This window comes from Rhinoraja longicauda, chromosome 30 (assembly GCF_053455715.1).
Source record: "Rhinoraja longicauda isolate Sanriku21f chromosome 30, sRhiLon1.1, whole genome shotgun sequence".
Lineage (NCBI taxonomy): Eukaryota > Metazoa > Chordata > Chondrichthyes > Rajiformes > Arhynchobatidae > Rhinoraja > Rhinoraja longicauda.
Window position 1 is genome coordinate 4,160,833 of NC_135982.1, and position 12,119 is coordinate 4,172,951.

The window sequence follows — 12,119 nt, forward strand, 5'->3', positions numbered from 1 at the left end:
TAAAAAAGTACTTCAATGTGCAGTTGAAGAGTGGAGAGCTTGCAGGGCCAGGGAGTAAGTTTTGGAAAGTCAGATTGATTTAGTGATACTCGGTGGAAGAACATCCACTGTTTTCTCTGATTTTACATGATCTACGATCAAGGTCTAAAATAAGCAGAAAAAGAGATAAAAATTATGGATTTTCACAGCTAACTAATATTACATCTGAGTTCGGCCCTGGATTCAAACGCTGTCGAACCTGCCGGGTACATCAGATCACAGAGAGACTAGCAGTGTCAGAGGTACATCGTTAAACTGACAGGAAACCATTTGTGAGATAACGGAAGGAAAGATCGCAGACAAAGACGTGCTTCCAGTACTCTGCAGAATATTCATCTCTCACTCAAGAACTGTGATACGAATTATGAAACAAGATCTCTATGATCTACCCTTCTGTTAATGCATGTGGAGAACTTTGGCGTTGGGAATAATTAGATTATAGTCACTGTAAATGGATTGGCGTTAGAGTGAATTATGTCTTTACTAGAAAAAAGTTGAGTCCGATAATAGCTAACCACAGTACAACAGTAACCAAGGATGGTTATATTGTCTCGGAGATAAATCATGGTCCAACAAATTGCTCAGAAATTGATCAAGAATTCAAAACTAACAGTGAGTGATCAATATACACCCAGGTAAAATAATGAAAATAGCTAACAAAGACTATTGAGTTTAGTTTGCTTTAGAGATACAGCATGGAAACAGGCCCTTCAGCCCACCGAGACAGACCATCGATCACCCATTCAACGTTATCCCACTTTCACATCCACATTCGAGGTAATTTTACAGGGCCAATTAATCTACAACTCTGCACATCTCTGGGATGAGGGAAGAAACCGAAGCACCCGGAGGAAACCAGACAGTCAGAGGGAGAGCGTGCAAACTCCACACAGACAGCGTCCAAGATCAGGATCGAACCCGGGCGTCTGGCGCAGTGGGGCAGCAGTTCTACCAGCGGAGCAACTGCGCCGCCTGAGTTAGACAGCAATCAAAACAAAAATTATCGCAGGAAATTATGAAATAATTGATTTTCTTTAACAATAGTGTGAATGGAGAAGACATATGAAGTCTAAGTTGTAAGAGAAATTCTAAACCTCGGTGACGTATCAATGTTTGGCCAGTGCTGAAGGAGATTTAAATTCAAAAGCAACAGAGATAAATTTAATGATTAGGAACAATCCTGAAGTTAATGAGATGGGGAGATTAAACAAGTTATTCATATATATTTCAGAGAGATAGCATCCCCTTTTTTTTTAATATAAAAAAAATGTTCATTGGAAAGAATCTGCTCACCACCCGTTTCTGGTCATTGAAGTAACATGTGTCTGAACTTCTGTTCACTTAGGAGTAATAAACATTTTAAATTATTTTCACGCATCCATGCTGCCTCGGGTTTGACAATCAATCTTGCAATCAGTGTATAAGAAAATAACTGCAGATGCTGGTACAAATTGATTTATTCACAAAATGCTGGAGTAACTCAGCAGGTCAGGCAGCATCTCGGGAGAGAAGGAATGGGTGACGTTTCGGGTCGAGACCCTTCTTCAGACTACACATGTATGTGTACATGTGCATGTGTATTAATAGTTGGATACACATGAATCATAATTTTGTTCCTGAACTGCAGGAAAAGCACAGAACGTAGGATGGTCATCTTTTCTCAGATATATCTCTAAATATGAACTTTCACCTTAGGGAAATATTGCAAAGCCTAACCAGCACTGAGATTATCATTTATATGTAATTTGATTTATTGGTTGCAACTGAAGTAATTCAAAGGCAATTACACACTGGACTGCAATTAAAATTAAGTTATTATAACCACAATGATAATACTGTGAATTACTGTCCTTTTCTGGAAGAACAGAACCTGACAAAAAGGAAAGGTTTGAGCTCAGCAATTATCTTATCACTGCCTTCCCCTGGACCGCAAGAAATTGCAGAGAATTGTGGACGCAACCCAGACCATCATGCAAACCAACCTTCCTTCCATTGACTCCAAGTACACTTCACACGGCCTTCAGCAAGGCCACCAGCATAATCAAGGACCAGTCCAATCCCGGACACTCCCTCTTCTCCCCTCCTCATCAAGCAGGTGGTACAGAAAAGTGAAAACGCATACCTCCAGATTCAGCTACAGCTTCTTCCCAACTGTTATCAGGCAACTGAAACCTACCATCTACTTTAATGGAGGCCCTCAGACTATCTTCAATCGGACTTCACATGGACCTTATCTTGTACTAAATGTTATTCCCTTTATCCTGTGTCTGTATATTGGACGGCTTGATTGTGGAACATCATGCACAGTCTTTCTGCTGACTGGATAACATGCACCAAAAAAGCTTTTCACTGTATCTCGGTACACGTGACAATAAATTAAACTGGTAAAAATATACTGGCCTACACGTGAAAAAATAGAATTTGTTTAAGGCTCAGACTGTTGCTATTACTGTATCCCAACATCTGCCAGCAATAGAAGATACAGATCTAATACATGATTGCAGAAAAATACTGAACCTGCTGAGTGAAGTATTTGAGAGGTTGCCTTGAAGATAATCACTTCACTCCCTTTACACTAAGGCTGCTCGTTGCTTCTGAGAAGTATTTCATGAGACGGAGCACATGGATTATTCCCAGCAGGATATGCTCTGGTACTCCTGGAATCTTGCAGAGATAAATTATTAAACTTGCAAATTTGTAAGATCACATTTTGAAAGTGCTGATTGATTTGCCATTATTTGACACCTTCTCTGCCACATTGAATACTCCAGAATATTTTCTCACCTGAAAAATAACTCACCTACAATTTAGGGTGGCACAATGACGCAGTGGTAGAGTTGTTGCCTTACAGTGCCAGGTTCGATCCTGACTCTGGGTGCTGTCTGTACATAGTTTGTATGTCCTCCCTGTGACTGCGTGGGTTTTCTCCAGGTACTCCAGTTTCCTCCCACATTCCAAAGACATGCAGGTTTGTAGGCTAAATGGCTGCTGTAAAATTGTCCCTATGTGAAGACATTGCGTAGGATAGAACTAATGTACGGGTGATCGCTGTTCTGTGCAGATTCGGTGGCCCGAAGGGCCTGTTTCCATGCTATATCTCCAAACTAAACTAAACTACAATTATAATGGGGAGGACATCAGAAACAAACTAGTCAACACATGAGTCGGATTCACATTTATCAGATGTGATGTAAGCTTATTTATGAGATCGTAGTTTATACTAAAACTTAAAATTTATACTTTAGTACTTGAGTACTTAAACAAGTTAGCACGGCAAGCTGTAGTGTAGGAAAATAACTGCAGATGCTGGTACAAATCGAAGGTATCACAAAATACTGGAGTAACTCAGCAGGTTAGGCAGCATCTCAGAGAGAGGGAATGGGTGACGTTTTGGGTCGAGACCCTTCGGTCTGAAGAAGGGTCTCGACCCGAAACGTCACCCATTCCCTCTCTCCTAGATGCTGCCTGACTTGCTGAGTCACTCCAGCACTTTGTGATACGGCAAGCTGTAAGGCACTTATTAACTGATATTGCCCTTCAATGTGCTTTGGGTCTGATGTAATTACGCATCATTGCAAGGTAAAAAGAACATGCATAGAAAACATAACATTAAATTATTTGAATCGAACTGCAATCTGCATTGTTTTCAACTTTAATTCTGCAGGAAATACAATTTAACACACAAGATGTTTACCCTATTCTCTGCTCTGCTATTACTGCAGCAACCTATCAAAAACAATACCGTAAGTAGGTTTACAGAACATGTACTGGAAAATTGATTTAGCCATATCTTCACTTTAGTTTGCAAATGTTTGTCATGAAATTAATCAGTGCTTTACATACAAAGAACATTGTAGCTTTGATCTGGCAAGCATGGTGTGTGTGAGGTTCACAGCAGATACCACTACAGCTGGATGGAACTTTAAATTGAAAAGCAGTGTCCTGATAATGTTAGGAGAGGGTAATACAAAATCACAGGGTGTGTATTATCTGAAGTCTGCCAACAACACCACAGCAGCAGGGGCCAACTGCATGAATGGGTAATGACAAAAACATGGAGTATTTCAGAACCATCAGAAGATCAGAACTCTCGGAATATTGCTGTTAAGGAAGAACCTGGTTTAAGATTGGCTGAATGTTCCCCGTGGATTCCCTTCATCTGCCATCTGGTATGAGACTTGTATCCACCATTTTCCCCTCCACCCCACTCCTTTTAAACTTGGGGCCACTTTCTCCAGATACACATAATGTGAAGGCCAAATAATCGGAGCAGGAATGATACCATAAAAAGCTTAGCAGGAGTGTTATCATTTTTTCCGTTAAATTTGCCAATGAATCATGGAGAAATCATATCAGCTGGATCCCAGAGGTAGCTCAAAGAAAGAAGGGTCCAGGGAGGAATTTCCAGAATTTAGAGGACTGGTGGATGGTAAATTCAGGGAAGATCAGGAGAGTGGGAGTTTGCAGACCCAGAGGCCCTGCAGGTCTGCACAAGGCTGAAGGGATGGGGCTGGAGTTGGGGAGACACCAGAAGGACATGATAACAGGTATTTAGATTTTAAAGTTGAAGTGCGCTTAAAGCAGTAGCGAATGTTAATCAGCAAGCAGAGCAGCAGAATAGAGAAGTGAAAAAGTAGCAAAGGTATGGCTGAGGATTTCAGTAAAGGAGGAGCTGATGCAAGACAGAGCAAAGAGCAGGAAGTGAAAACAGGCCGTCTTCACAGTGGTGTGAATGTGTGAACAAAACCTCAGTTCTAGGTCAAAGATAACATCGAGGTTGAAAATGACCACCGGGTGGCGCCGTACATGGCAGCTTCGCTGACAGCCTCTCTCATCCCTTTCTTCTTTTGTTGTTTTTAGTCAGTTTTTACTTCTGTGTTCTACTGTATCTTTAGTTCTTGTTTTATGTGGGGGTGGGGAGGGGAGTTGGGAGAAACTTTTTTAATCTCTTCCCTCGACAGAGATGCGACTTTTTCCGTATCGTATCTCTGTCCGCACTGCGGCCTTAACATCGTGAAGCTGGCGGTCCCTTTGTAGGGATTGACTTCGGGAGCTCCGACCCACAGGAGCTTCGTCTGCCCTGAACACAGGAGCCTCAATAGCCCCGATGCTAGGGCTTTGATCGCAGACTGTAGGAGCTTCAATCGCCACGACCACAGATGTTTTGATTATCCCGACAGTGGGAGAAAAGGTGGAAAGAAGTTATACGTTATTTGCCTTCCATCAAAGTGGGGAATGTGAGGTCGCCAGGAAACTAGATGGCCGTGCTGCCTGCACTGGTGGGGACTCGGAGGAGTGCCGTGAGTGCAGTGATCTTGGTGTTTGCGGGGATATCGCTACATTAGGACATCCCGGAGTCTAGTGTGAGTGTGGACGGCTTTCTGACTGTTCGGGCGGACAGGGACTGCAGAGTGAGTGACAGTGATCGGTACAACTCTGGTCACATCACGGTGAAGGAGCATGTGTGGCCTGGACATTGAACTGATGGCTGTGGGTCTCTGCAGATAATCTGCGTGCCCTACAGATTATCACACGCCACTGTGCTGGCTGTTTAAGTCTATGTTTAATCTTTATGTAGTTATGCATCTTGTTTCTTTTTTTATGTAAGACTGTATGGCAAATCAAATGTCACTGCACCTCGGTACATGTGACAATAAAGAACTATTGAACCATTGAAAATAATTCCTCTCTGCTTCAAACAATTTCCTTGTACGGGAGTAAACTGGCAGATTATGTCTTTTAGTACAGAGAGAAAAAAGTTTGCTTAAATTAATAAAGAGATAAGGAACTGCAGATGCTGGTTTACAAAAAAAGACACAAAGTGTTAGAGTAACTCAGAGGGTCAGTCAGCATCTCTGGAGAACATGAATAGGTGTTTTGCCTTGGTACCCTTCTTCAGACTCACAATAGTTTGATGAGTGTAAATATCATTGTAGAAAATTGAAGTTTATTCCCAAACTGGCTAAAGTAACTTTGGATACAGAAAATGATAATAGGAAAATGCACACAGTAAATTAATAACCTATATACTTTAAATTGAGGATTATTTCAGAAACGGATGCTGCAGTACAAATTAAAGTGAGAAGCAAAGGAATGTGGAAAGACACAGCTGCATTATTGGGATTGTCCTGTCCTCTACACTTTACATCAGCTTCACTGCTCCCAGGTGCAATCTGTTGATGGTTGGAGTTTTCACATCTGGGGAAGATACAGAAAAAATATAATTAACAGGAGTGCAACTTGGAGTTAGTGCAATCGAATTGGAGGCTAGTGCAGTGGCGTGCTCGGCCTGTGGGAACTCAGGAACTGTGGGAATTGGAGGCTAGTGCGGTGGAGTGCTCGGCCTGTGGGAACTCAGGAACTGTGGGAATTGGAGGCTAGTGCAGTGGAGTGCTCGGCCTGTGGGAACTCAGGAACTGTGGGAATTGGAGGCTAGTGCGGTGGAGTGCTCGGCCTGTGGGAACTCAGGAACTGTGGGAATTGGAGGCTAGTGCAGTGGAGTGCTCGGCCTGTGGGAACTCAGGAAGGCGTTCAGTGTCACTGAGGACTACATCTGCAGGAGGAGGGTTGAGGTGCAGCTCCTTAAAGACTGTGTTAGGGAACGAGAGCTGCAGCTGGATGACCTCAGGCAGGTCGGGACAAGTCATGGATAGGAGTTATAGAGAAGGGTTTACACCTAAGGTGCACACATAGAATAGACGAGTGACCGCCAGGTAAGGGGGTAGGCAGCGAGTTTAGTTTAGTTTAGAGATACAGCGTGGAAACAGGCCCTACGGCCCACCGAATCCACGCCAACCAGTGATCCCCACACACTAACACTATCCTAAACACACTAGGGGCAATTTACAAACACGCCAATTAATCGACAAACCTGTACGTTTTTAAAATGTTGGAGGAAACTGGAGATCACAGAGAAAACCCACGCATTTGATGGGGTGAACGTCCAAACTCCGTACAGACCGTACCCATAGTCAGGATCGAAACTGGGTCTCTGGTGCTGAAAGGCAGCAACTGTACCGTTGCACCTCCATGCCACCAGACTTCAGGAATCCTCTGTAGCCATTCTCCTACAAAACAGGTATCCCCTTTTGGATACTGTTGAGGTAGACGACCTTTCAGGGGAGAGCAGCAGTAGCCAGGTCTGTGGCACTGGGCCTGGATCTCAGGCACAGTGGGTTAGGGTGAAGTCAGTCAGAGCGATTGTGACGGGGGACTCCTCATTTAAGGGCCTGTCACACTTAGGCGATTTTAAGACGACTGCCGGTGACTAGGCTGTCGCCGACAGTTCGCTGGGGTGTTGCGGGCATGATTGTGAGGAGTCTTCAAAGAATCATAGTGGATCTCGGCGCGTCGCTGAGAAATCAACCGGTTTGAAATTTCTCGGCGACAACTGCCTTGTCGCCAGGTATCGTTGCTTATTGCGGGCGCTGTCGCATGTTGTCCACAGGTTTGCTAGGTTGTCAGATGCATTTAGAAGCACATAATATTAAATTAAGTAAAGTCATTTGAAGATACCATAAAATACTTGTGTTTAACCAATTTATTTACCGTCAGGACATTAGACAGGTAGATTGGAGGTGACAGTTTGATGGTCAGGTAAGCGTGACCCGGGTAACCCAGGTAAGCCATCAGCGATTACATTTAAAGTAGGCTCCCAACCCAGATATGCAACCCAGAAACCAGATATGCATCTCCCGTATATTTTCAAAGCATGCCCACACTGCACAAAAATCCATTTAACCACTTTTAAAATTAAATTTCTTAATACTGCTATTAGTAAACTGGAAGTCAATCCAGTTTATGCCTTGTTACCGTGAAGCTTGGTTTTCAAGTAACCCGGACAAGATGTTATATTTCAAAACTCTCAAGTAATTACCGACTTGTCAGTGATTTCAGCGAAAATTAGGATGCCGGAAGAAGCATTGATAAGCGTGGGTATTTCATGATGTTTCCGAAGACGGTGTAATCTCGACCTGACTCGGCATTGTCATGGTCATTGTCGTAGGGTAAAAGAAAATTTTGGCGATCTGCTACGACTTTGAAAGTCACCGGCAGTCGCCTAAAAAATCGCCTAAGTGGGACAGGCCCTTTAGGGGGACAGACAGGGGATTCTGTGGCTCCAGGATGGTCTGTTGCCTCCTGGTGCCGGTGTCCAGGATGTCTTGGAGCAGCTGCAGAACATTCTCAAGGAGGAGGGAGAGCAACCAGATGTTATGCACGTCCGCACAAATGACATAGGTTGGAAAAGAGCTGAGGTCCTGCAGAGTGAATATAGGGAGCTAGGCAAAAGTTTAAAATGCACGATGGTAATCTCTGGATTACTCCCAGTGCCATGTGCTAATGCGGGTAGCAATAGGAGGAAAGGACAGATGGATGTATGGCTGAGGAGTTGGTGCAAGAGACGCAGATTCAGAATTTTAGACCATTGGAATCTCTTCTGGGGCAGAGATGATCTGAACAAGAGGGGCGGGTTATACCTGAACTGGAGGGGCACCAACATCCTTCCAGGGAAGATTGCGAGTGGTGGTCAGGAGGATTTACACTGTAATGGCAGGAGGGATGGAACCAGAGCAGCAGGTCAGCAAATGGAAGGTCCGATGTAAAAGTGGAGGTTATGACAATAGATAATAGACAATAGATAATAGGTGCAGGAGTAGGCCATTCCGCCCTGCGAGCCAGCACCGCCATTCAATGTGATCATGGCTGATCATTCACAATCAATACCCCGTACCCCCTGACTCAGCTATCATTAAGAGCTCTATCTAGCTCTCTCTTGAAAGCATTCAGAGAATTGGCTTCCACAGCCTTCTGAGGCAGAGAATTCCACAGATTTACAACCCTCCGAGTGAAAAAGGTTTTCCTCATCTCAGTTCTAAATGGCCCACCCCTTATTCTTAAACTGTGGCCCCTGGTTCTGGACTCCCTAAAATTGGGAACATGTTTCCTGCCTCTAGCGTGTCCAACCCCTTAATAATCTTATATGTTTCAATAAGATCCCCTCTCAGTGTATGCAAGCCTAGTCGCTCCAGTCTTTCAACATATGACAGTCCAACCATTCCGGGAATTAACCTAGTGAACCTACACTGCACGCCCTCAATAGCAAGAATGTCCTTCCTCAAATTTGGAGACCAAGACGGCACACAGTACTCCAGGTGCAGTCTCACCAGGGCCCTGTACAACTGCAGAAGGACCTCTTTGCTCCTATACTCAACTCCTCTTGTCATGAAGGCCAACATGCCATAAGCGTTCTTCACTTCCTGCTGTACCTGCATGCTAACTTTAAGTGTCTGATGAACAAGGGCACCCAGATCTCTTTCTACTTCCACATTTCCTAACTTGACACCATTCAGATAATAATCTGCCTTCCTGTTCTTACCACCAAAGTGGATAACCTCACATTTATGCATATTAAACTGCATCTGCCATGCATCCGCCCACTTACACAACCTGTCCAAGTCACTCTGCATCCTCATAGCATCCTTCTCACAGTTCACACTGCCATCCAGCTTTGTGTCATCTGCAAATTTGCTAATGTTACTTTTAATCCCTTCATCTAAGTCATTAATGTAAATTGTAAATAGCTGCGGTCCCAGCACCGAGCCTTGCGGTACCCCACTAGTCACTGCCTGCCATTCTGAAAGGGACCCGTTAATCCCTACTCTTTGTTTCCTGTCTGCCAACCAATTTTCTATTCATGACAGCACCCTACCCCCAATACCACGTGCTCTAATCTTGCCCACTAATCTCCTATGTGGAACCTTATCAAAGGCTTTCTGAAAGTCCAGGTACACTACATCCACTGGCTCTCCCTTGTCCATTTTCCTAGTCACATCCTTAAAAAATTGCAGAAGATTAGTCAAGCATGATTTCCCCTTCATAAATCCATGCTGACTCGAAACAATCCTGTTACTGCTATCCAAAGTATGACAAGTAAGTTTCATAGGAAGGACAGGCAGGGAGTGGTTCATGAATATGAGGATAATGAAGATGTGTTCACTTCAATGCAAGGCATTCCTTCCATTCCATTCCTGCCCATGTATTATATAAAAGCTTGTTAAATGCCACTTTCATATCTGCCTATAAAATACCATCCCCAGCAATGTGTTTGAGACACCTTCTGTGTAAAAAACTTGCCCTGCACATCTCTTTTAAACATTGCCCCTCTCACCATTACTTCATATACTTCTATCTTGTCTACTGCAACCTCTGGTGGTCCAGAGAAATCTGTCCAAATCTGTCCAAACCTTTTCCTGTAACTAATAGCCCCTAATCCAGGCATCATTCTGGTAAACCTCTTCTACACCCTTTCCAAAGCCTCCACATCCTCCTGTAATGGTTCAACCAGCACTGCACGTAATACTCCAAATACGGCCGACCTAAAGTGCCATGAAGCTGCATCATGACTTCTTGATTCTTATACTCAAAGCCTCAACCAATGAAGGCAAGCATACCATAAGCCTTCTTTACCACTATACTTGTTTTGCCATTTTCAGGGAGTTTAAAGACTTTAGGCTTTAGACTTTGAGATACAGCGTGGAAGTAGGCCCTTCGGCCCACCGAGTCCATGCCGACCAGCAATTACCCCGTACACTAGCACTATAATACACAGTAGGGACAATTTACACTTTACAGAAGCCAATTAGCCTACAAACCTGAATATCTTTGGAGCGTTGGAGGAAACCGGAGCACCCGGAGAAAAGCAACGCGGTCACAGGGAGAACATCAAAACTCCGTACAGACAGCACCCATGGTCAATATTGAACCCGGGTCTCTGGCACTGTAAGGTAGTAACTCGACCACTACACCACTGTGCCGCCCCGTGATACCTCTGTACCTCAATGCTGTTAAGAGTAATGCCATTAATTGTATATTTCTCCCTTAAGCCCCGTCCCAGTTTGCCGATTTTTTAGGGGGCTACAGGCGACTAGGATGTCGCCGCACGGTCGCCGCACGGTCTCCGGGGTGTCACGGGCATGATCGTGAGTCGTCTCCAAAGAGTCGTAGGGTTTTTCTGGTCGCCGCTGGATTTTGCGAAGGCTTAGAAATTTTCGGCCACTGTTGGTTTGACACCAATGAGCATAGTTTGATGTCTCCTGACGTGGGCGCTGTCGTAGGTTGTTGCCAGGATGTCGCCAGGTGATGTAGGTTGTCGCTGGTGCTGACTTCGGCGAATTCTAAGTGTGGACGTGATCTGATCATCCATCAGCGTAATGCGTCCATAAATGATGTCAGGTTTTGTACGTTTTTGCACTTGTATTCAGTTTAAAGTTTGAATTTTAAAGATTGAAGTTTGAAGTTTATTGAAATTTATTGAAGTTTAATACAATATTTTTGTATGCACTTGTATTCAGTTTGTTCTTATCAACCTTTAAAAAAAATTGTTTGAATATCAATAAAGGAAATTCTTGACATTTTGATGGAAAATTGATGTATGAAGTTATTGTATTTCAGAGTAGTTTCTCATGGCATCACTTTCAAATAGTCAAGATGCAGAATGATTGGAAACCCGACCGTACACCCCCTATTATAGGGAAAGTGGATGAAACGTGAATTGTCTGCAGTTGTCATCAGTCTTTAGTGTCATAGCTTGTCGTAGCTTGTCGCGCACGGGTGGACGTAGGTTGACTTCAGTTGTCGTAGGTCGTCGCCTCTGGTGGTAGGTTGTCGTAGGTGCAGTCGTAGGTGGACGTTCTACTTGCGACGTTTGAGTCGCCGGTTTTCAGTAACTTGCCGTAGCTTGACATCAACTAGGTGGTAGGATGTTGTAGCTTGTTGTAGACATTGTCGTAGGAGGGGTCCAGTCGCCGGTTTTTCGGCGACCTGCTACGATAATGGCAGTTGCCGGACAGGGCCTTTACATTTCACCTCCTAAAGTGAAATACCTCACACTTGATTGGAATAAACTTCATCTATTATTTCTCAGCTCATTTCTGTAGCTGTTCTATATTCCACTGGAAACTTTGACAGCCTTCCTCACTATATATAATACAAACAGCATAGTCCCAGCACAGATCTCTACGGAACTCCACTATTACCGACCTCCAGCCAGACTGTCTTCTTTACACCATAACCCACTGTCT

At 44.0% G+C, this 12,119-nt stretch overlaps 1 protein-coding gene across 4 annotated transcripts in view; it reads right to left on the reverse strand.

Annotated features, from left to right (window-relative positions):
- Nucleotides 1-12,119, reverse strand: part of LOC144608194 (tumor necrosis factor receptor superfamily member 5-like) — a 94,063-nt gene that overhangs the window by 21,888 nt on the left and 60,056 nt on the right. For 3 of the 4 annotated variants that reach the window (XM_078425732.1, XM_078425733.1, XM_078425731.1), the window contains exon 7: nucleotides 3,708-6,237. The exons of the other annotated variant lie outside the window; for it this stretch is intronic. In XM_078425732.1, the coding sequence (XP_078281858.1) occupies nucleotides 6,054-6,237 (184 nt within the window). In that variant the 3' untranslated portion in view covers nucleotides 3,708-6,053. Of the gene's footprint in view, nucleotides 1-3,707; nucleotides 6,238-12,119 lie in introns of those variants that run through there. 4 annotated transcript variants of the gene reach the window in all.